General features: G+C 43.2%; 1 protein-coding gene across 2 annotated transcripts in view; it reads left to right on the top strand.

The window, feature by feature from the left end:
* The window catches only part of fam193a (family with sequence similarity 193 member A), a 312,966-nt gene that overhangs the window by 133,246 nt on the left and 153,431 nt on the right, over positions 1-26,289 (top strand). For both annotated transcript variants that reach the window (XM_068029230.1, XM_068029231.1), the window contains exon 2: positions 20,960-21,025. In XM_068029230.1, the coding sequence (XP_067885331.1) occupies positions 20,960-21,025 (66 nt within the window). The remainder of the gene's footprint in view (positions 1-20,959; positions 21,026-26,289) is intronic.

Raw genomic sequence — 26,289 nt, forward strand, 5'->3', positions numbered from 1 at the left:
TTGCAACAAACTAATGAATAAGGAATAATCACAGCTAGGGCAAAGTTAGACCTATCAGGAAAGGATGAACAGGCTGGGCCTCCTCTCTTGAAAAGAGAAAGCTGAGTGGTCACCTAATGGAGGTCTTTAAAATTATGAAATATTTGGATAAGAGTATACAGAGAGTGAGTGTTTGTGGGGAAGAGCAAAACTAGAGGCCATCAGTATAAGATAGTTACCAAGAAATCAAATGAGAAATTCATCAGAAAGTTCATTTCCCAGACTGGTGGAATGTAAATTTGCTATTTTAGGGAGTGGTTGAAGCGAACAGTGTGGATGCTAGATAAGCAGATGAGGGAGAAGGAAATAGAGGGTTATGCTGATAGAGTTAAATGAGAGAGGGTGGAAGGAGGTTTGAGTGGAAAATAAATGATGGCATGGACTAGTTGGGCCAAATGGTTTATTGCTATACTGTTGCCATCCTTCCATCTAATAAAGATATGGACATGCAGCAAACAGTCCACTTAGGTGGGGTATTTTCTCTTGGTGCACCTTTGTTGATGGCTGTGAAGGCCATTCCTTGAGAGGCAGGTTCTTTTTTTATTCATTCGTTCATGGGATGTGGGCTTCACTGGCTAGGACAGCATTTATTGCCCATCCCTAATTGCAGTTGAGAAGGTGGTGGTGAGCCGCCGCCTTGAACCGCTGCAGTCCGTGTGGGATAAGTACACCCACAGTGCGTTTGGGAAGGGAGTTGCAGGATTTTGACCCAGTGACAGTGAAGGAATGGCGATATAGTTCCAAGTCAAGTTGGTGTGTGACTCGGAGGGGAACTTGCAGGTGGTGGTGTTCCCATGCATTTGCTGCCTTTGTCCTTGTAGAGGTTGCAGGTTTGGAAGATGCTGTCAGAGGAGCCTTGGTGTGTTGCTGCATTGCATCTTGTAAATGGTACACACTGCTGTCACTGTGCGTTGGTGGTGGATGGGGTGCCAGTCAAACGGGCTGCTTTGTCCTGGGTGGTGTTGAGCTTCTTGAGTGTTGAAGCTGCACCCATCCAAGCAAGTGCAGAGTATTCCATCACTAGTACCAGCAAAATCAGATTAAGTGCTCATTCATCTCATTGCTACTCCTGGGGTATCGCTGGCACAGAATTGTTGCTGCATTTGCCCATTTAACAGTCGCTGCACTTCAGAAAGTAATTTATTATGGGAAGCACTCTGAGACATGTTAACAACTGCTAAGATTCATAAATGCGTGTCTGTCTCCTTTTTCTGTCGCCTTCCTCTTTTTCTGCCTGTCTGCTCAAGTTGCTTCTCCCATTAGTGACATCTTTAATTGAGAGGTGTGCAGTTCAAAATGCTTTTCCAAACCCAGCCCTTATTTGAAAAGAATTTAATATAACCACTGTTAGTGTCAGCACGCTTCAGTGGTAGTCTCATCTCTGAGAAGGGTGTAGGTTCAACCCCAGACTTGAGCACATAATATGGCCCAACACTTCAGTATTGTACTGAGGGAGTGCTGCACTGTCTGAGGTACCGTCTTTCAGATGAGACGGTAATTCCAGGCCCTGTCAGCTCAGATGGGCATAAAAGATGCCATTACATTTTAAAAAGTACATGGGGTTCTCATTTTCTGCGCAATATTTATCTTTCCACCAAAGTTGCTAAAATAGATTATTTGGACATTTATTTCATTGCTGTTTGTGGGACCTTGCTGTGGGAAATTTGGTTTCTGTGTTTGCCTACATTGCAGCAATACCTACACTTGAAAAATAACTAAATGGCCTGTAGAACACTTTAGGATATCCCAATAGCATGGAACTTGCTATATAAATAAAAGTTCAGTGGTTCATTCTTTGCTGAAATCTTACTGAATAGACTGCAGTTTATTCAAAGTTTACTATTAATTTTGCATAAACTGTTGTCTGGCTGAGTGGCACCATGCTTGTGTAGTTTTTTAAACTCGAGTCCTCCTGTGCCTAACAGTCTACTACTCTGGGCAAGTGATAGTGGGCAGGAAAGCTGTATTTTTAAGCACCACTTGCCATATATCTGCACCTGAATTTAGAAAATGGGAAATGTCATTTTTCAGATGATACAGCTTATTGGATTGCAACATAACCCACTGTCTGTGATTCTTCATACAAAACTACATGGCGTTTCCCAAATCAGAAGCGAGAAGGAAAGCTCAAGATTCCCGCTACCTACTGTAGATCTGACTGCCTTTGCCTTCTTGATCCTTATAGTTTTCTCCTCTCTCCTATCCCAGGTCTGAGTACCCATGTCCTCCACACTCGTTATCCTGATTGTACTGTTGGCTTTCCATTTTTTTGTTGAAACTGAAAAGGATTTCATGCTGGAATCTTGAAGAAGCTAAACTTTGAGTGTTTTTCTTAAAAGGAAGGTCAACAGAAGGTTGACCAGTAAATGAGTTTTTACAAGAAGGCACATGATTTTAAGTAAACATAGCAGGGGGGTTTGTTTTGATAAGTCAGGATTTATGATCGTCATAGGACTTGCCTCTGGAAAGGTTTTTGCTTCATTTTCGAACTGTTTTAAAAGTAGAAAGCCAGCTGGTTTGGCTAATAGGCAGTTGAAGTTTGCTTATTGACCTGTTGGGAGAACAGAAGAAAATCCAGACAACTGTTAGCTCTCTTTGAAGAATCCCTGCTCTTGAAAAAGAAATCCTGTACGAAGTTGTATTGTTGCCTCCTGTATTTGAAGAAATCCCACATGTTTGCAGAAAACCTTGCATCTTTAAAATAACTTTGCATTGAATGTGTGAGAACTGAAACCTTTGTTGCACACCTGATGTAAGACCTATGTGAAGCCTTCTGCAGCTGAATTTCTTTGAATGCCTACCCAAACAGACTGTTCAACATTGCCTGGAAAGATACCTCGCAGCAGCCACCTATTCATCTTTGGGACAACTCACCAAAACAAAGTACTTCCATAACATCTGTTTAGTATGTTAATTTTTATTCCTTCTATTTCTTTAGAACAGCTGTAAACAAAAATCCTTTTTTTTTTCCAGTTAACCAGTTGTGAATGTGTGTGTGAGGACTACGAAAAAAAAAGGGGCTTTAATAGTTCAATTCGCGTATATGTTTATTGGTTAAGATTTGGTTTATAATAAACGGATAATTTTTTTGTTAAAGAAACCTGGTTGGTGTGCTTTATTCTGGGGACAAATAGAGTATCTAATTAACTAGTAAGTGGGTAAATTTAATATATTGTGAGCTGTGGCGAAGTGGGACTGGATTAACACTACACTCCTCTTGCCTCGGTCATAACAGTACATTTACTTTATCCTCCATGTACATTCCTTCTTGCCACTTCTTCTGACCTCTGACTACTCCCTGACCCAAGGACTCAAATTCCCTTCACATACTCTCACCTTGAATTATTCTTGACTTTTGTTAGACCCAATCTCCTCATTCTTGCTTTTCTGCCACTTTAAAAAATTTATTCTCAGGACGTGGACATGGCTGGCGAGGTTAGCATTTATTGCTCATCCCTGGTTTCCCTGAGAAGGTCTTTTCTTGAACTGTTGCAGACCATTTGGTTCTTTTGCAATGGCTTGATGCAACTTAATGTTCAGCCACATTAGAATTTCATGTTGCTGAGGGACTGAAGCCACCTATAGCCCAACTGAGTCGGGATGGCAGATTTCCTTCTTTAAGGACATTGGAGAACCAGTTGAATCTTTACAATCCAACAGCATCCTGGTCACTTTTACTGATAGCACCTTCTTTATTTCCAGATATTTTTAGAAAACTGATTTACAATGATTAAACTGCCATGATAGGATTTGAATTCACATTCTCTGGATTAATGGTCCTGTTACAGGGCACTACCCTTGCTATGCCCTCCTGCTGCTTCATCAGTGCAGCTTATTACTAATAAACCCAGCACCACCTAGCACCTCCCATCTAGAAATACCTCATCGAAAACTCCCTGCTATCTAATTTTGCTGTATATTTTCTAGCTAGTTAGAACTATTCACATCTTCCTGCTATCTTCCACTGCATCCTAGAGTTAAGTTTGGAGATGAACATTAAATTCATAAATCTGAGTGTGTAATAATAATCAAAGCTACTCATTAACTGGTTTCATGAAAAAATGGTCAAAGTTACGATTTTTAGTCCCCAAAATACAATAGTTAAAAACCCAAATTATATTTTGTTGCTCCCAAGCCCGGTGGTCTTGATTACAGATTGTCCGTTGCGTGGTCCAACATGTACCCCTTTTGTTTGAACACAGCATGCCCTCCAACTCTGTATGAGCATTACCATGGAAGGTCTGGTAGTTCTGGTGGAATGCAATTTATTCCTTTTCTTGGCTTTGAGGCACGGAGTCAACTTGTAATATCACTTGTATTGCTGTGGCTGAGATCAGACCATGGGATCGCTCTGGGGCCTTCCTGACCTCTAACCAAGGAGAATGAGGATGCTATGATTTTAACTTCTGTAAACTTAGTAAAAGTGAAGGGAAGCTCTCTGTTCAGTGTGCTTTTCTGTAGGAAAATGAGGTTGGAAATCGAGCAGAAAGGTATGAAATGAGAAGTGTTCCCTCTAAATATGGTTTAGCTCAGAGGTGTATGACAGGCTCAGTAGATCAGTGAGCAGTTGACTGAGTCATACAGATTAAGAAGCTCCCAGCTTAGATCACCAATCTGCTGAGTTAGTTGATCTCCGTTACGAAAGATGCCACACAAGTCTTCTGCATCCTTAGGCTAGATTAGGGGGAAAAAAATCAGTCAGAGCTCCTAATCCTGATTATGACCTACTGAAAGTGCACTTGTCAATTTAGGACAGGATTGGGTTCTGTTGGCATATCGGGCGTATGATGTAATACTCTCCATTTGCCTGGATGGCTGCAACTTCAACAACACTCCAGAATCTCGACTCCATCCAGGACCAGGCAGCCTGCTTAATTGGCACCCCATCTAGCACCTTCAACATTCACTCCCTTCACCACCGACGCACTGTGGCAGCAGTGTGTACCATTTACAAGATGCACTGCAGCAATTCAGCAAGGCTGCTTGGACAGCACTTTCCAAACCCGCGACCTCTACCATCTAGAAGGATAAGGGCAGCAGATGCTGGGTCAAAGTCTAGAACTCCCTTCCTATCAGCACTGTTGGTGGACCTACACCCAAGGATTGCAGTGGTTCAAAAAGGCAGCTCACCACCACCTTCTCAAGGGCAATTAGGGATGGGCAATAAATGCCTTCCTAGCCAGCATTGTCTGCATCCCATGAACGAAAATAAAAAAACTCTGTGCTTCTATTAATAAAGTCTAGGATACTGTCTGCTTTATTGACTGTGCTCTCAACTGTCCTGTCACCTTCAGTGACTAATGCGCATATACACCCAGGTCCCTCTGGTCCTGCACCCCCTTGAGAGTTGTACCCTTTATTTTCTATTGTGTCTCCGTGTTCTTATGACCAAAATGAATCACTTCACATTTCTCTGCATTGAACTTCATCTGCCACTTGTCTGCCCATTCCAGTGGTTTGTCTGTGTCCTTTTGAAGTTCTATACTATCCTGCTCACAGTTCACAATACTTTCAAAGAACAAAGAACAGTACAGCACAGGAACAGGCCATTCGGCCCTCCAAGCCTGCGCCGATTTTGATGCCTGCCTAAACTAAAACCTTCTGCACTTCCGGGGACCGTATCCCTCTATTCCCATCCTATTCATGTATTTGTCAAGATGCCTCTTAAACGTCGTCATCGTACCTGCTTCCACCACCTCCCCCGACAGCAAGTTCCAGGCACTCACCACCCTCTGTGTAAAGAACTTGCCTCGCACATCCACTCTAAACTTTGCCCCTCTCACCTTAAACCTATGTCCCCTAGTAACTGACTCTTCCACCCTGGGAAAAAGCTTCTGACTATCCACTCTGTCCATGTCACTCATAACTTTGTAAACCTCTATCATGTAGCCCCTCCACCTCCGTCGTTCCAGTGAAAACAATCCGAGTTTATCCAACCTCTCCTCATAGCTAATGCCCTCCAGACCAGGCAACATCCTGGTAAACCTCCTCTGTACCCTCTCCAAAGCCTCCATGTCCTTCTGATAGTGTGGCAACCAGAATTGCACGCAATATTCTAAGTGTGGCCTAACTAAGGTTCTGTACAGCTGCAACATGACTTGCCGATTTTTATACTCGATGCCCCGACCGATGAAGGCAAGCATGCCGTATGCCTTCTTGACTACCTTATCCACCTGCGTTGCCACTTTCAGTGACCTGTGGACCTGTACGCCCAGATCTCTCCGCCTGTCAATACTCCTAAGGGTTCTGCCATTTACTGTATACCCCCCCACCTGCATTAGATCTTCCAAAATGCATTACCTCACATTTGTCCGGATTAAACTCCATCTGCCATTTCTCCGCCCAAGTCTCCAACCGATCTATATCCTGCTGTATCCTCTGACAATCCTCATCATTATCCGCAACTCCACCAACCTTTGTGTCGTCCGCAAACTTACTAATCAGACCAGCTACATTTTCCTCCAAATCATTTATATATACTACAAACAGCAAAGGTCCCAGCACTGATCTCTGCGGAACACCACTAGTTACATCCCTCCGTTCAGAAAAACACCCATCCACTGATACCCTCTGTCTTCTATGACCGAGCCAGTCCTGTATCCATCTTGCCAGCTCACCTCTGATCCCGTGTGACTTCACCTTTTGTACCAGTCTGCCATGCGGGACCTTGTCAAAGGCTTTACTAAAGTCCATATAGATAACATCCACTGCCCTTCCTTCATAAATCATCTTCGTAATATATAGGGTTTAAAGAGACAGGAGAGCTCTAATTTTTCCTTCATATGCTGGCAGACTGTCTACGTCTCAACTTCTCTGCAAAAGCCAGTTTTTCAACTAGTTTCAAAATTAAGTGGCAACCTTAGTCTCTGAGTGGCTTTATCCAAGGCAACCAGGATGCACCTTTTAAGCTGGTTGGTTCCCACTCTGGTCGTATCCAATGGCAATCAGAATGCACCTTCTCTAACTCCTGAGGCTTGTTGGTTCTTAAAGCAGTACTGATCCTTTGCTGACATAAAGACACACTGCAGATTTTTTAAAAAAAGGATCATAACTCTCTGCTTACTTAGCATAATAGTATGCGCAAAGTTATAATTTGGTGCTGTGGCAATACATTTCTTTTGTGATATTCAATAACTGTCTCATATCCTACTATTGCCACAAGCACCAAAAGAACTGTAACCAGTACTTGACACCATTGTTAAAGTACCTGGAGGTACTTTCTCCAGGAACAACCTAAGGTTTGAAGGATCAAAATCTACTTGTACTGCCAACTAATTATTGCGCTACAGATATTTCACATGACTGTTGTATTTTCTGAAATCCTAGCGACGAAATGGAACACTGGTAGACTGTGTAGTGCACTTGAGTCAGTCCTTTTACCTGCAGATCCTGTGTTTGAATCCAGCCTGCAACACTGAGCTATAGATCTCCACTTGGAAGGCCATGAAAGGTCTTTTGGCATTTTTCGACAATAACACCAATATAGCACCTTGTCGCAATCATCATTCTTACCTGAGCCGCGTGCTAATTGGCATAGGGTCAAGCAGATTAGAGAATCAAATGGGTAACTCAGTGGTGTGGGAAGAAAGGATTTCGATTCATAGGGCACCGGCAGATTTATTTTTATTCTTTCATGGGATGTGGGTGTCACTGGCTATGCCAGCATTTATTGCCCATCCCTAATTAGAACATAGAACAGCACAGTACAGGCCCTTCGGCTCACGATGTTGTGCCAAACCTTTAACCTACTCTAAGATCAAACTAACTACCTACCCTTCATTCTACTATCATCCATGTACCTATCCAAGAGTCGCTTAAATGCCCCTAATGTATCTGCTTCTACTACCACCGCTGGCAGTGCATTCCATGCACCCACCACTCTCTGTGTAAAGAACCTACCTTTGACATCTCCCCGAAACCTTCCTCCAATCACCTTAAAATTATGCCCTCTGGTGATAGCCCTTTCCATCCTGGGAAAAAGTCTCTGACTATCCACTCTATCTATGCCTCTCATCATCTTGTACCCCTCTATCAAGTCACCTCTCATCCTTCTTCGCTCCAATGAGAAAAGCCTTAGCACCCTCAATCTTTCTTCGTAAGACATGCCCTCCAGTCCAGGCAGCATCCTGGTAAATCTCCTCTGCACCCTCTCTAAAGCTTCCGCATCCTTCCTATAATGAGGCGACCAGAACTGAACACAATATTCCAAGTGTGGTCAAACCAGGGCTTTATAGAGCTGCAGCATACCCTCGCGGCTCTTAAACCCAATCCCCCTGTTAATGAAAGCCAACACACCATACTCCTCCTTAACAACCCTATCAACTTGGGTGGCAACTTTGAGCGATCTATGGACATGGACCCCAAGATCCCTCTGTTCCTCCACACTATCAAGAATCCTGTCTTTAAGCCTGTATTCCGCATTCAAATTCGACCTTCCAAAATGAATCACTTCACACTTTTCCAGGTTGAACTCCATCTGCCACTTCTCAGCCCAGCTCTGCATCCTGTCAATGTCCCGTTGCAACCAACAACAGCCTTCCACACTATCCACAACTCCAGCAACCTTCGTGTCATCGGCAAACTTGCTAACCCAGCCTTCCACTTCCTCATCCAAGTCATTTATAAAAATCACAAAGAGCAGAGGTCCCAGAACAGATCCTTGTGGAACACCACTGGTCACCGAGCTCCATGCGGAATACTTTCCATCTACTACCACCCTCTGACTTCTATGGACCAGCCAATTTTGTATCCAGACAGCCAACTTTCCCTGAATCCCATGCCTCCTTACTTTCTGAATGAGCCTACTATGGGGAACCTTATCAAACGCCTTGCTAAAATCCATATACACCACATCCACTGCTCTTCCTTCATCAATGTGTTTTGTCACATCTTCAAAGAATTCAATAAGGCTTGTGAGGCATGACCTGCCCCTCACAAAGCCGTGCTGACTGTCTCTAATCAAACCATACTTTTCCAAATAATCATAAATCCTGTCTCTCAGAATCCTCTCCAATAATTTGCCCACTACCGACGTAAGACTGACTGGTCTATAATTCCCAGGGTTATCCCTATTCCCTTTCTTGAACAAGGGAACATCATTTGCCACCCTCCAATCATCCAGTACTACTCCAGTGGACAGTGAAGACGCAAAGATCATTGCCAAAGGCGCAGCAATCTCTTCCCTCGCTTCCCGTAATATCCTTGGGTATATCCCGTCTGGCCCCGGGGACTTCTCCGTCCTCATATCATTCAAAATTTCCAGCACATCCTCCCTCTTAACCTCAACCTGTTCGAGCATATCAGCCTGTTCCACGCTGTCCTCTCAAACGACCAGGTCCCTCTCACTAGTGAATACTGAAGCAAAGTATTCATTTAGGACCTCCCCTACCTCCTCCGACTCCAGGCACAAGTTCCCTCCGCTATCCCTGATCGGCCCTACCCTCACTCTGGCCATCCTCTTGTTCCTCACATAAGTGTAGAACGCCTTGGGATTTTCCTTAATCCTAACCGCCAAGACTTTTTCATGTCCCCTTCTAGCTCTCCTAAGTCCATTCTTCAGTTCCTTCCTGGCTACCTTGTAACCCTCTCGAGCCCTGTCTGATCCTTGCTTCCTCAACCTTCCTTCTTCCTCTTGACTAGCTGTTCCACATCTCTTGTCATCCAAGGTTCCTTCACCCTACCATCCCTTCCCTGCCTCATTGGGACAGACCTATCCAGCAGTCGCAGCAAGTGCTCCCTAAACAACCTCCACATTTCTGTCGTGCATTTCCCTGAGAACATCTGTTCCCAATTTATGCTCCCCAGTTCCTGCCTAATAGCATTGTAATTCCCCCTCCCCAATTAAATATTTTCCCATCCCGTCTGTTCCTGTCCCTCTCCATGACGATAGTAAAGGTCAGGGAGTTGTGATCACTATCACCGAAATGCTCTCCCACCGAGAGATCTGCCACCTGGCCTGGTTCGTTGCCAAGCACCAAGTCCAACATAGTCTCCCCTCTAGTCGGCCTATCTACATATTGAGTCAGGAAACCTTCCTGGACACACCTGACAAAAACTGCTCCATCCAAACTATTTGCACTAAGGAGGTTCCAATCAATATTAGGGAAGTTGAAGTCACCCATGACAACAACCCTGTTACTTCTGCACTTTTCCAAAATCTGCCTCCCAATCTGTTCCTCCATGTCTCTGTTGCTATTGGGAGGTCTATAGAAAACTCCCAATAAAGTGACTGCTCCTTTCCTGTTTCTGACTTCCACCCATAATGACTCAGTAGACAAACCCTCCTCGACGACCTCCCTTTCTGCAGATGTGATACTATCCCTGATTAACAATGCCACTCCCCCACCTCTTTTACCTCCCTCTATATTCCTTTTGAAACATCTAAACCCTGGAACATCCAACATCCATTCCTGCCCTTGTGATACCCATGTCTCTGTAATGGCCACAACATCATAGCTCCAAGTACTGATCCATGCTCTAAGTTCATCACCCTTATTCCTGACACTAATTGCCCTTGAGAAGGTGGTGGTGAGCTGCCTTCTTGAACTGCTGCAGTCCATGTGAGGTAGGTACACCCACAGTGTTGTTGGGAAGGGAGTTCCAGGATTTTGACCCAGTGACGGTGAAGGAACGGCGATATAGTTCCAAGTCAGGCTGGTATATGACTTGGACGGGAACGTGCAGGTGGTGATGTTCTCATGCATCTGCTGCTCTTGTCCTTCGAGGTGGTCGAGGTCGCGGGTTTGGAAGGTGTTGTCTAAGGAGCCTTGGTGCGTTGCTGTTCCTTTGGGATGGGCCAAAGGATAGAGCTGTTCCTTTGGGATGGGCTCCACTTAAACTGGGCTGGGACCAGTGTCCTGCTAAATCACACAGTTAGGGCTGTGGATAGGCATTTAAACTAAATGTTGGGAGCAGTGGGGGAGGGGTTTTAGGTGAAGGGCGATTTAGAAATCCAAAGAGAAAAGTCGAGGCAATAAAACAGTTGAGTGATGTGGGTGAAGACAAGCAGAATGAGACAGGAAGGGACAGAGCATTTAACAGTAGTTGTGCATCAGCGAGTAAGGTCCATGCCAGGAATAGCAGTAAAAACAAATGAAGTTCAAGGTTCTTTATCTGAATGCATGAAGCATCCGCAATAAGATAAATGAACTAGTGACACAAATAGAAATAAATGGTTTAGACCTAATCGCCATTACAGAGACATGGTTACAAGGTGACTAAGGTTGGGAAATAAATATTCCAGGGTACACAGTGTTTCGAAAAGACAGACAGAATGGCTAAGGAGGAGGGGTAGGTAGCCCTGATAATCAAGGATGACATAGGTGAGAAAGGACCTTGTCTCAAGATCAAAGGACCTTGACTCAAGATCAGGAAGTAGAATCAGTATGGGTGCAGATTAGGAATAGCAAGAGTCAGGAAACGCTGGTTGGAGTGGTTGAAAGGCCCCTTAACAGGAGTTGTGCCATTGGACAGAGCATTAAATAAGAAATTATTGGTGCTTTTAACAAAGGCAATGTAATAATTGTGGGGACATTAATCATCTTATAGACTGGAACCAATCAAATTGGCAAGGATGGTCCATAAGATTAGTTTGTAGAATGTTTTCATGACAGTTTCCTGGAGCAGTATGTGGACCCGGCAGGGACACGATGGGCTGAATGGCCTCCTGTACTGTAATTTTTCTATGGTTGCGGAACCAACATGGGATAAAGCTATTGTAGATCTAATTTTGTGTAATGAGGCAGGTTTAATTAGTAATCTCCTAGTAAAAGATCCTCTGAGAAAAAGTGATCAGAATACAATTGATTTCCACATTAAGTTTGAAAGCGACACATTCCGGTCACAAACAAGAATCCTAAAATTAAACAAAGCCAATTACATTGGTATGAGGAGAGAACTGGCTGAGGTTGATGGGGTAAGCAGACTACAGGGTATGGCAGTAATTAAAAAGTGGGAAACATTTAAAGAAACATTTCAAAATCTTCAAGAAAAATGCATTCCATTGAAAAATAGAGCTCAGCAAGAAAGATCCATCCATGGCTTACTCTGGAAGTTAAGTATAGTATTAGATTAAAAGAGGCTTATAATGTTGCGAACAACAGTACTAAGTCTGAGTATTGGGAGTGCTTTAGAAACCAGCAAAAGGCCACCAAAAAGATGATTAAAAAGGAAAAAAAATTGAATGAGAGTAAACTATCCAGGAATATTAAAACAGATTGTAAGAGTTTTTACAAGTATATAAAAAGGAAGAGAGTAGCTAAAGTAAATGTTGGTCACTTAGAAGCAGAGACAGGAGAAATTATCATGCGGAATGAGAAAATGGCAGAGACATTGAACAAATATTTTGTCTGACTTCACAATAGAAGACACAAGCTGCATAACAGAAAAAGAGAGTAACCTAGGGGCTAAAAAGTGAGTAAATTATAATAATTAACAGCAGTACAGACATATGAATTAGAAGCAGGAGTAGGCCACTCAGCCCCTTGAGCCTGCTGCGCCATTCAACAAGATCGTGGCTGATCTGATTGTAAGCTTGACTCCACGTTCCTGCCTACCCTCATAACCTTTCACTCACTTGCTTATCAAGAATCTGTCTCCTTCTGCCTTAAAAATATTCAAAGACTCTGCTTCCACCGCCTTTTGAGGAAGAGAGTTCCAAAGACTCTCAACCCTCTGAGAAAAATTTCTCCTCATCTGTCTTAAATGGGCAACCCCTTATTTTTAAACAGTGACCCCTAGTTCGAGATTCTCCCACAAGGGGAAACATCCTTTCTACAGCCACCCAGTCAAGACCCCTCAGAATCTTACACATTTCAATCAAGTCGCCTCTTACTCTTCTAAACTCCAGCGGATACAAGCCTAGCCTGTCCAACCTTTCCTCATAAGACAACGTGCCCATTCAAGGTATTAGTCTGGTAAACCTTCTCTGAACTGCTTCCAACGCATCTACATCCTTCCTTAAATAAGGAGACCAATACTGTACACAGTACTCCAGATGTGGTCTCACTAATGCCCTGTGTAACTGCAGCATATCTCCCTACATTTGTATTCTATTCTCACAATAAACAACATTCTATTAGTTTACCGAAGTACTTGCTGTACCTGCATACTAACCTTTTGCAATTCACGCACTAGGACACCCAGATCCCTCTGCATCTCAGAGCTCTGCAATCTCTCACCATTTAGATAATATGCTGCTTTTTTATGCTTCCTGCCAAAATGGACAATTTCACATTTTCCCACATTATACTCCATTTGGCAGGTCTTTGCCCACTCACTTAACCTATCTATATCCCTTTGTAGGCTCTTAATGTCCTCTTCACAATTTACTTTCCTACCTATCTTTGTGTCATCAGCAAATTTAGCAACGATACCTTCGGGCCCTTCATCAAACTTAGCAACCATACCTTCGGGCCCTTCATCCAACTCATTTATATTAATTGTAAAAGTTGAGGCCCCAGCACTGATCCCTGCAGCACACCACTCATTACATCTTGCCAACCAGAAAATGACCCATTTATGCCTACTCTCTGTTTCCTGTTAGCTAGCCAATCTTCTATTTATTTATTTAGAGATTCTGCTGAAACAGGCCCTTCAGCCCACCGAGTCTGTACCGACCAACAACCACCCATTTATACTAATCCTACATTAATCCCATATTCCCTACCACATCCGCACCATTCTCCTACCACCTCCCTACACTAGGGGCAATTTACAATGGCCAATTTACCTATCAACCTGCAAGTCTTTGGCTGAGAGAGGAAACCGGAGCACCCGGCGGAAACCCACGCAGTCACAGGGAGAATGTGCAAACTCCGCACAAGCAGTACCCAGAACTGAACCCGGGTCGCTGGAGCTATGAGGTTGCGGTGCTAACCACTGTGCCGCCCTTTTCTTTAACACTTTAAAAAAAAATCTATAGAAACTCTTACTATCTGTTTTTATATTTCTCGCTAGCTTTCTCTCGTACTTTAATTTGTCCCTCCTTATCAATCTTTTAGTCATTCTTTGCTGCTTTTTATATTCTGTCCAATCCTGTGACCTGCCACCCATCTTTGTGCAATTATACACCCTTTCTTTAAATTTGATACTATCTTTAACTTTTTTAGTTAACCATGAATTGTGGGTCCTCCCCGTGGAGTTTTTCTTTCTCTTTGGAATGTATCTATTCTGTGTATTCTGTAATATCCCTTTAAATGTCTGCCACAGCATCTCTATTGACGTATCCCTTAACTACTTTGCCAGTTCACTTTTGCTAGCTGTGCTTTCATGCCCTCATAATTGCCCTTATTTAAGTTTAAAATACTAGTATTGGACCTACTTTTCCCTCCCTCAAACTGGTTGTAAAATTCAATCATATTATGATCGCTGCTGCCTAGGGCCATTTTCACTGAGGTCATGAATTAAAAGCGACATTAAAAGGGACTAAAATCTGTCACATTGCCAGGACCTGATGACCTACATCCAAGGTTCTAAGAGAGATAACTGCAGAGATAGTGGATGTGCTGGCTGTGATTTTCCAAAATTTCCTGAATTCTGTAATGAATTGCGTGCAATTCCGTGCGTTCCGAAGAAGGGTCACTGATCCGAAACGTTAACTCTGCTTCACTTTCCACAGATGCTGCCAGACCTGCTGAGTGGTTCCAGTGTTTCTTGTTTTTATTTCAGATTTCCAGCACCTGCAGTATTTTGCTTTTACTGTACTGTTCTTTGTTCTTGTGTCACTGCTAGAGGGTCACTATTTAAAAATAAGGGATCGCCCATTTAAGACAGAGATGAGATATTTTTTCTCTGAGGGTCCTGATTCTTTGGAACTCTTCAAAAGGCGGTGGTAGTAAAGTCTTTGAATATTTTTAAGGCAGAGGGAGGTAGATTATTTGTGAGCAAGGGGGTGAAAGGTTAGCGGGGGTAGGTGGGATTGTGGAGTAATCCATGAACTTATTGAATGGCGGAGCAGGCTCGAGGGGCTGAGTGGCCTACTCCTCTTAATTCACATGTTCGTATGTATGTGCCAGCAGATTGAAAGTTAGCAAATGTAACACAACTTCAAGAAAGCAGGGAGCAAAAAAACAGGGAAGGACAGGCCAGTTACCCTGACATCAGTCATTGGAAAAGTGCTGGAATCCGTCGTTCAGGAAGTCTAAATCCCTGAAAGTTGCCACCCAGGTTAATAGGGCTGTTAAGAAGGCATATGGTGTGTTAGCTTTTATTAGTAGGGGGATCGAGTTTCGGAGCCACGAGGTCATGCTGCAGCTGTACAAAACTCTGGTGAGACCGCACCTGGAGTATTGCGTGCAGTTCTGGTCACCGCATTATAGGAAGGATGTGGAAGCTTTGGAAAGGGTGCAGAGGAGATTTACTAGGATGTTGCCTGGTATGGAGGGAAGGTCTTACGAGGAAAGGCTGAGGGACTTGAGGTTGTTTTCGTTGGAGAGAAGGAGGAGGGGAGGTGACTTAATAGAGACATATAAGATAATCAGAGGGTTAGATAGGGTGGATAGTGAGAGTCTTTTTCCTCGGATGGTGATGGCAAACACGAGGGGACATAGCTTTAAGTTGAGGGGTGATAGATATAGGTCAGATGTCAGAGGTAGTTTCTTTACTCAGAGAGTAGTAGGGGCGTGGAACGCCCTGCCTGCAACAGTAGTAGACTCGCCAACTTTAAGGGCATTTAAGTGGTCATTGGATAGACATATGGATGAAAATGGAATAGTTTAGGTCAGATGGTTTCACAGGTCGGCGCAACATCGAGGGCCGAAGGGCCTGTACTGCGCTGTAATGTTCTATGTTCTTAACAATGCACAGTGTGATTAGAACAAGTCAACATAGTTTTACTAAAGGGAAATTCTATTTGACAAATTTATTAGAGTTTTTTGAGGATGTAACTAGTAGGGTAGATAAAGGTGAATCGTAGATGTAGTATCACTGGATTTCCAAAAGATATTGGATAAGGTGCCACACAAAAGGTTAATGGGCAAGATAAGGACTCGTGGAGTTGGGAATAATATATTACAAAGTGATTATTGACAGCGCAGCCGGCAGTTGATGTCATCAGATTGGCTCCTACTCTCTGCGCATGCACTGCGTTCCGCATGCCAAGACTGGTTGGTGCATGCGCAGATTACGTCTTCGAGTAACGCGTGCAGAGAGCTGTGGTGAGGGAAGCGGCGAGTGCGCGGTCGAAGATCTTGGTGGTGGCGGCGGGTGCGCTCTCCTCCTTCACCCCCATCCCCCCCCCCCCCCCCCCGCTTGCTCTCACCTCCCGTGCCGCCCGCCCACTACCCTGCCAGCCCGCCTGCTAACCCCTCGGCCCACTCGCTCACTCCCCACCGGCCGGCCCACCGGCTCAGTCCCTCCCTCCTGCCATTGTGTGCTGCCATATGTTTAGGTTGCCTTCGTGTGATTATTTGAGCAGTGCCATCTTTAGTCCTGGCAGCTGCTGACGTCGCAGACTTTGACGTTTTAGTGGCACAGGCTGCATTTATGCATATGCCACTGCAGCGCCACCTATTGGTAGCGTTGTCAGCAAACGCAGCCAATATATTAACATGGATAGAGGATTGATTAACAGATAGGAAACAAAGAATAGGCATAAATGGAGCATTTTCAGGTTGGAAGACTGTGACTAGGGGAGTGTTAAAATGATCAGTGCTGGGACCTCTTCTATTTCCAATCTATATTAAAGACTTAGACGAAGAGATAGAGAGAAATGTATCAAAGTTTGCTGATAGAAAGGTAGATGGAAATGCAAGCTGTGGGGAGGGCACACGCTGCAAAGAGATGTAGAGAGGTTAGATGAATGCCAACACGGTGGCAGATGGAGTATAATGTGGGCAAGTGTGAGGCACTTTGTAAGAATAGAAGAGCAGAATGTGAAACTTGTAAATGATCAGAGACTTGGGTGTGCTCGTACAAGGAACACAAAGTTAGCATGCAGGTAAAGTAAGCAATTAGGAAGGTATATATAGCATGTTGCTTTTATTGCAAGGGGATTGGAGTACAAGAATAAGGACATCTTGCTACAGTTGTACAGGGCTTGGGTGAGACCACACCTGGAGTACTGTGTGCAGTTTTGGTCTCCATTTTGAAGGAAGGATATACTTTCCTTGTAGGCAGTACAGCGAAGGGTCATGAGATTGGTCCCTGGGATGAGAGGGTTGTCCTAATGAGAGGCTGAGTAAACTAGGCCTATATTCTGTTGAATTTAGACGAATGAGAGATGATCTTATTGAAACATACAAGATTCTGAAGGATCTTAAGAGTGTAGAAACTGAGAGCTTGTTTCCGCTGGCTGGGAAATCTAGAACGCAGGTGAGGATAAGGGAACGATTTAGGACTGAGATGAGGAGAAACATCTTCACACAAGGGGTTGTGAATCTTTGAAATTCTGTACCCTTATGGGTTGTGGATGCTCCATTGTTGAATATTTTTAAGGCCAGGATAGACAGATTTTTGGTCTCAGGGAATCGAGGAATATGGGGAGCAGGCAGGAAAGTGGAGTTGAAGCCCAAGATCAGCCATGATCATATTGAATGGCAGGGCAGGCTCGATAGGCCGTGTGGTCGGCACCTCCTATTTCTTATGTTCTCAAAGTATCCCAAGGCTTTTAAACCAGTTCCTCATGCACTGGACTCCCAAAACACCAATAAATTCATGTCTGTATTATAATTTGCTGGGGGACAGAGTGAAAGCTATTGAATACTGACTCACTTTTAACTACCCATAATCTGTCGCGATCTAATTTTGTCTTAGTGTTGCTGTGGCAGTGAAAATGGCCAGCATGCACACAGGAATGAAAGGTTCCAGTTATTGGAAAACTTGAGCTGAGAAGGTTATCGGGTGATATGATGGTCTTATGCAGGTTTATGAGCAAGCCAGAAAATTAAGTTAATTAAAAGGGAGGTTAGAGAAAAAAAAATCTTTACACAGGATGGACAGAACACCGAAATCTCTGCTGCAAAAGACTGCTGAAGAAAAATGTCATTTATTTAAAGAGAAAAATTATGTACTTTGTTGGAAAAAGCAACAATAAAGGATTTAGGCAGTGGCAGGAGAGTGGGGTTAAACTTTGGCGGCTCATGCAGAAAAAAGCACCAAAGCAAACTTGATGGCATTCCACGATTTAACCTGCCGACATTAGTAGACAAAATAAGCAAGTAGGGTGTATAAAATGCGCAGTGATCGCTAGGATTTCAGGCAAGTGCAATAGATATCTGAAATGTTAGCTGCAACAAGCATCCAATGGTAAAATGATAGATTCTGCTGTTCTGTAGTAAAGAGAATAAACTTTGAGGGCAGTTCAAAGAAGCTTGAGCTTTATTATCTGGAAGGAAGGGTGCCACTTTGTCAGGTAAAATAATAAATCAGGTAAGGTAAACCCAGTCATTAATTCAAAGTAAGGACAGAAATGGGAATTAATGAAAATGGGTATCAAGTAAAACATCAATCAGAGTGATTAATGTTTGCCATAATGATAGAAAATCTTAGAGTCAAAAATATAGGAGTTATTCAAAGTATAATGGGTGCCATGGTTGGGTGTGTTAATATAACAGCAGGATGAGTTTTGATGGGTTGAATGGCCTTCCTTCATCCCTGCACTTTATATATACTTGTCAGCACTTGTCTCTGGGCTTCAGTTTCTAATCCCTGCAACTGAAACATTTAACAGAAAAGATGTACAGTTTACATTTTCCCTGGTAGGCCAACGTGTGGTAGTAAGAATAGCATCACGAGGCGATTGTACTACTCATTGAGTGGCTAGAGCTACAGTGCTGTTTACTACAGCAGTACGTAGCTTGTCAAAGCATTTCGTTACCGCCAGTTCTGCTGGTTTCTATTGTATATTTTACACTGCTTTTATCTTTGTGGTTAACATTGTGAATATTGCAAATCACTACAGAGCACCACTTTAGTTAAAACAGTGAATAATGATGGAAGCATTTTATTTAGTAAAATGCCAAGACACTGATTTACCTTGATACATAGTTTTTTTAATGGTTTAACTGCTGAAGTTCCTTTCGGAACCCGAAGTTTATCTGATCCAAATGTCTTTTTGCCTTCCTTATTTTCAAGAGGTTGATGGAAAATGACCTGGAATGATGACATTGGCTGATTTTTCCACTTTTCCATTCCCATCCTAAATCTGGCTAAATCTAGGCAGAATTTAGGATTCGAACCGTGATTATTTAACACTGCTCAAATCAAATCTGGAATCTTTGTGGACTACATGGTTCATAGGAACACGGCTAGACCATTGAGCCTCTCACCCTGTTCCCCAATCAGTTAGGTCATGGTTGATCTGTATTTCAACTTCTTGTTTCTATGTCTCTTGTCAAAGTCTATCCATCTCAGTTTTGAAATTTCCAACAGCATTTTGGGGGAACAAATGTTCCAAATTTCTGCTATCCGTTAGTGTAGCTATTTGCTGGACTAAGGTTGCTGATCCAGCTGGGGAAGCACAATTGGATTTTTTTTTCCCACATGCATTTATATAGTGTTTGTATTGTGTATTTCATGCATTTTGAAGCGTTATTGCCCATAGCGAATTACTTGAAAGTCTAGTGACTTGTTATTTTGTCAAACATGGCAGCTATTTTTCATCTGTAACATATTGGCTGAGGGAGGAATATTGATCAGAATACTGAGATGCTTCTCTGGTGTTTAGTAGAAAAGTGAACTGCCATCTTTTATATCAGACGGATAGGTCCTGAAGTACAGCTGTTTCCACTGCTCTTCTGGAGTTGTGGCATCAGAGGAACGGGAGAGGCACAGAGGGCATTCTTGGCCAATGTCCAGGCTACAGATCGGTGGACTGATATTAGGTTATTGCTGATAGGTCAGGGTAATGCCAAGGATAAACTATAGCAATGAGGACAGACTTGGGATACTGGGACTATTTCTATTGGAGCCGAGAAGTTGAGAAGAAAATTGATATTAGTTTTCAAAATTTTGAAGGAATTTTGTAGTGAAAAGGAAAAGGCTGTTTCTGGTTGTGGATTTGGTGATGAGGAGCCATCAATTTAAAATTATCACAGAGTGAGGAGAAAGGTTAGGAGAAATTTCTTGTCATGGAGTGATTCAGGCAGAAACTGTTGGTAAATTTGGTTGAATATTTGAAACCAAGGAAGATGCAGGGCTGTGGGGAAAGGGTGGAACAATGGGATTAGTTGGTAATGCTCAGAGATGAACTTTATTTATGGCATGCTTGCCTTCATCGGTCGGGGCATAGAGTATAAAAATCGGCAAGTCATGTTGCAGCTGTACAGAACCTTAGTTAGGCCACACTTAGAATATTGTGTGCAATTCTGGTCGCCACACTACCAGAAGGACGTGGAGGCTTTGGAGAGGGTACAGAGGAGATTTACCAGGATGTTGCCTGGTCTGGAGGGCATTAGCTATGAGGAGAGGTTGGAAAAACTCGGATTGTTTACACTGGAACGACGGAGGTGGAGGGGCGACATGATAGAGGTTTACAAAGTTATGAGCGGCATGGACAGAGTGGATAGTCAGAAGCTTTTTCCCAGGGTGGAAGAGTCAGTTACTAGGGGACATAGGTTTAAGATGTGAGGGGCAAAGTTTAGAGGGGATGTGCGAGGCAAGTTCTTTACACAGAGGGTGGTGAGTGCCTGGAACTTGCTGCCAGGGGGGCTGGTGGAAGCAGATACGATAGCGACATTTAAGAGACATCTTGGCAAATATATGAATAGGAAGGGAATAGAGGGATATGGGCCCCGGATGTGCAGAAGGTGTTAGTTTCGGCAGACATCAAGATCGGCGCAGGCTTGGAGGGCAGACTGGCCTGTTCCTGTGCTGTACTGTTCTTTGTTCTTTATTCATGAGCATGTGGTCCTCCAGTGACTAACCTGGTTAGCTTTCTAATACTTAATTATGTTCATGTGTGTTAATATTTTGTGTTTTGCAGGTTTCCATAAATGGAACACAGCTGTCAGATGGGTCTGTGGGATCAGAGTTCACCGGGGTCCCTCAGGTAGGATGAGCTGTACATTTCAACTTTTGTTTTTGTAAATTGATGTAACAGGTTATGGATGCGATGGGCTTCTGTGAGGATTGCAATTTTATTTAAATTCTAAGGTTGAGGGTGGCAATGCAACATTTTTTAAAATATTCTTTCACAGGATGTGGGCATCGCTGGCTAGGCCAGCATTTATTGCCATCCCTAATTGCCCTTGAGAAGGTGGTGGTGAGCCGCCATCTTGAACCACCTGCAGTCCATGTGGTGTGGGTACACCCACAGTGCTGTTTGGAAGTGAGTTCCAGGATTTTGACCCAGTGACAGTGAAGGAATGGAAATATAGTTCCAAGTCAGGATGGTGTGTGGCTTGGAGGGCAACCTGCAGGTGGTGGTGATCCCATGCATCTGCCCATGCCCTTCTATGTGGTAGAATTTGTGGGTTTGGAAGGTTCTGTCGAAGGAGCCTTGGTGAGTTGCTGCAGTGCATCTTGAAGATGGTACACATCGCTGCCACTTTGGTGGAGGGAGTGAATGTTGATGGGGTTGGTATTCAAGTGGGCTACTTTGTCCTGGATGGTCTTGAGCTTCTTGAGTGTTGGAGCTGTACTCATCCAGGCAAGTGGAGAGTATTCCATCGCACACCTGACTTATGCCTTGTGGACAGGCTTTGGGGAATCAGGAGGTGAGTTACTCGCCACAGAATTCCCAGCCTCTGACCTGCTTTTGTAGACACAGTATTTATATGGCTGGTCCAGTTCAGTTTCTGGTCAATGGTAACCCCCAGGCTGTTGATCCTATGGGAATGCGGCGATGGTAATGTAGTTGAATGTCAAGGGGAGATGGTTAGATTCTCTCTCGTTTGAGATCGTCATTACCTGGCACTTGTGCGGTACAAATGTTAATTGCCACTTATCAGCCCAAGCCTGAATGTTATCCAGATCTTTCTGCATGTAGACATGGACTGCTTCAGTATCTGAGGTGTTGTGGATGGTGCTGAAGATTGTGCAATCATCAGCAAACTTCCCCACTTATGACCTTATGATGGAGAGATGGTCATTGATGAAGCAGCTGAAGATGATTGGGTCCAGGACACTGCCCTGAGGAACTCCTGCAGTGATGTCCTGGGATGTGATGATTGACCTCCAACAACCACAACCATCTTCCTTTGTGCTAGCTTTGAGTCCTGATTCCCAATGACCCCAGTTTTGCTAGGGCTCCTTGATGCCATACTTGGTTAAATGCTGCCTTGATATCAAGGGCAGTCACTCTCACCTCACCATGTTTGGACCAAGGCTGTCCACCCTTAAAGGCCCTAAGAAATAGCTTTTAAAACAGGGATTGTTTGTATAACTGAGCAGTATGTATTAAGTCAACCACATAGTACATGGCTGGAGGACATTAATGGGATTTGAACTCATGAAATTTGGATTGCTCGTCCAATACCATGGCCACTGCACTCCTGTGCCTATGTTGTCCCAGACAATCGCCAATTCCAGCTCTGCAAGAATTTGATTTCCAAGAGATCCATGGAGTTTTCATGTGACCAGCAGTAATCTGCTGGAACTAGTACAAGCATGCAACCAAAGATCTCCTCTGCCATTGCTGGGTTCTTGGGAACAATTTAAAACCCAAGATTGGAGACACTGAATGATGACTCCCTAATTTACCTTCTCTTGTCCTTTACACTCCCTCTTCAGTGTAACTGTAGGATATACTACACAACAGGCTTTGGCCCTTCTGAGCTTTTTCAATTTAAAATTAAAACATCCATATGCAGGAAAAGCCATCACTCCCAAACAGACCTCACCCTTTGCAGCTTCAGCCAAAAGGTGTCATCTGTGATTTGGCAACATTCATAGGAACATACAGGAATTACCAGATTAAAAGAAAAGACCAAGGTCCATCTAAGTTTGTCTCCTTCCATCCTGATAGTTGTATGATACAATGATGCAGGAGATGTTGACTAATCATAGCAATCCATCTCAATCAATTAGTCTCCAACAGACCCAGACATGAGGCAAGGAAAGCCTCTGGTAGAGAGCTTTGGGAGCCATAGGTCCAAAGTCGGCCTGTGACCCTCAAGCATTCTGCATAAGTCACATATCATGATGTCTCAAATACTGTTAGTTTCTGAAAGAAATGTAATCTAATTTGCATTTGAATGAATCAATACTGACTGCTTCCACTGTCTCCCTGGAGGGTCTTTTGCATAAACAAAATTATCCTGTAAATAATCCAAAGAACAGTATCTGAACATTTCCCAAGCTCTCATATCCCATGTCTGTTTTTTGCACGTTAATAACATTACTTCACCTTTCCATAGCTTTCCATAGGTGTTGCCAAAGCCCAGAACCATACGCTACATTGTACACTCCTTATGGCGGATGTAGTTTCCAGATGGATGGTTGGACAAACCGAACAAAAAGCTGTTTCCCCAAAATCAATGCATTAACCATAATGAGTGATTACTGGGTTTTATTGGTCTGTCTGGAGATTTCTTTACTAAACTGACTATACTTAAAGAGAATGTAAGCACAGTGACCACAATTTGGCTGTATCTGGAATCAGTTTTCTTTCTGTGCTGATGGTCAAATGGTGCACCTTGCTTCATCCAGATTTTAAACTCTTAGGTTAGAAGCTGGTGACTAAAATTGTTGTTTGCCTGCTTACAAATTGTGGCCAATTTATTGCACTTTTATATGGGATGATTTTATAGGCTTTTATAAAGTTGCTGATTAACTGTCCTTGGCTGCTCATCCTCATTATAATGGACATCAATTAAACAGGACAAATCATATCACCATGGATCATTGTCAATTGCATTTCGGATAAAATCATCAGAATTAAACATCAGTTGTACAAACTATGCGCTTGATGAGTCACAAGCTTTACTGGTGATTAAACTCAGGAAGGAGGCAGTGTAATTCATTTTCACTTAGTAATTTGTCTTATTTATGTTAGCCCTTTCACAGTGATATTTTCTAAGTCTGTAAATTACAAGTGAAGTGACTAGCGACGCAGTGGCTAGCACCGCAGCCTCACCGCTCCAGCGACCTGGGTTCGGTTTTGGGTACTGCCTGTGCGGAGTTTGCAAGTCCTCCCTGTGACTGCATGGGTTTCCTCTGGGTGCTCCGGTTTCCTCCCACATGTCAAAGACTTGCGGGTTGATAGGTAAATTGACCATTGTAAAAAAAATATTGCCCCTAGTGTAGGTAGGTGGTAGGAGAATTGAGAGAAGGTGGGGATGTGAGAGGGATAATGGGATTAATATAGGATTAGTATAAATGGGTGGTTGATGGTCGGCATGGACTCGGTGGGCCGAAGGGCCTGTTTCGGTGCTGTATATCTCTATGACTAGGTATCATATTTTGCGATTGGGATGACGAGCAGCAATTTGTGCTCTAAGCTTTGTACTACATCGGGAAAAGAATTTTATGCTAAATGTAGCTGTAAATGGACTGTATGATGAAGTCTTCAAGGTGGTCCTTCATGCTGCCCTGAAGAAGTGGCTGTGATGTGAAAGTAGTTATAGTGACCTGGTATTATTTGCGCCCTGTAATTTGAGTTAACTCCCTCATTCATGTTAACAAGTATTTTGTAATCATATAATTAACCATCAGGACTTTGTCTTGTACTTTATGGTCAGTCAAGTTTTGTTGTTCTTGGGGATTCTGGTTTCGGGATCACATTTTGGTTGCTTTTCTACTAGTTCTGGTCCAACAGGAGCAGGGGAAATTGTTGATTCCTCCAGCTCTTAACATTGCCCAACTTTCTAAGTAATTTGAGTATCATCAGATTGGAACCAATTTTGTACACTATTATGATCATGCTTCAAATGTCCTTTTGATTGAGTTTACTGTATTTCCAGCTTAGTACAGTTTATTTGAAATTCAATTTCACTATATTCACTCCAGGTTGCAGACACTTGTCACCGAGAAATGTGCAGCTGCTTGATCTAATCTCATTCACCTGAGGATAAAACAGTGGCAAAGATAGTAGGAGTGTCTGAAAGATCTGAGCTCTGCTTGTGTCATCATTGACTATATTTAAGGCTGAGACAGACAGATTTTTGGTGTCTCAGGAAATCAAGGGATTTAGGGAGTGGATGGGAAGGTGGAGTTGAAGGCCCAAGATCAGCCATGATCATATTGAATGGCGGGGCAGGCTCGATGGACCATTTGGTCGACACCTCCTATTTCTTATGCTCTTATGTTCCGCTGTGAGCTTCTGAAGTAAACTCGAGATGGACAATAACTGTGGCCAAGTCTATTTGACTCAAACTGAAGAACAAGTCTAATTTTTTTTTTAATTACTGTGTTCTGCAAAGCTCATTGATGGAATATTATCTCTCTGTTTGCAAGGTTGCAGAGAAAATTTATCTGTTTGCTCCTGGACTCAATCCAGCGCGAAGAGGTGAAGATCGAAATTCTTGATGAGGGTGCCCTTGTTCTGGAGGACAGTGTTATGGACATCAGAGAATGGCCATACCTGCCCTTTTGAAAATTGACTGGAACAGCATCATAGAGATTTCTACCTTGATTAGATGATCTTGTTTATAGTAGGAGCATTAGCTCCTGCTGCTCACAATTCAGAATCACTTCAAAAGGACTGTAATGAGGGAGCGCTGCACTGTCAGAGATGTTGTCTTTCGATAAGACATTGAACCAAGATCCGTCTGCCCTCTCAGGTCGGCGTAAAAGATCGCATGGTACTATTTTGAAAAAGAGCAGGGGAATTCTCTCTGTCAAGGCTAATATTTCATCTTCAACCAATAGCGCTAAAAATAGAATTACCATTAACACATTGCTTTTTGTGAGAGCTTGCAGTGTGCAAATTGGCTTCAACATTATCCACATTATTACAGTGACTACATTTCAAAACTACTCATTGTCTTTAAAGCTCTTTGTGACATCTTTGAGTTCTGAAAAACAGAATTAAAATTTCCTTATTTGCTTTTCCAGCACTGCTCTATAGTGTTCACCCTTTTCCTGTTCCCTCTCACTTCACGGTTCAAGCAGGGCCTCAGCCATCTTGCCCCAAAACTGTGGAATGGTCTCCCTCAACCCCTCTACCATGCCCATCTCACGATCTTCAAAAGTCTCTTAAAGACTACCTTTTCAACAGTGATTTCAGTTACCCTCGTATTTCCCTCATATCCTGATCTGATAACTCCACTCCGGCTCCCACAAAAAAACAGGTGCAGAGAGCAAAATCTATTGTCTGACCTCACAGTCGAGCATTTTTCTTCTATGTTCCTTGGGAGAGATGCACATATGAAC

The sequence above is a fragment of the Heterodontus francisci genome, chromosome 4 (genome assembly GCF_036365525.1).
Source record: "Heterodontus francisci isolate sHetFra1 chromosome 4, sHetFra1.hap1, whole genome shotgun sequence".
Classification (NCBI taxonomy): Eukaryota; Metazoa; Chordata; class Chondrichthyes; order Heterodontiformes; family Heterodontidae; genus Heterodontus; species Heterodontus francisci.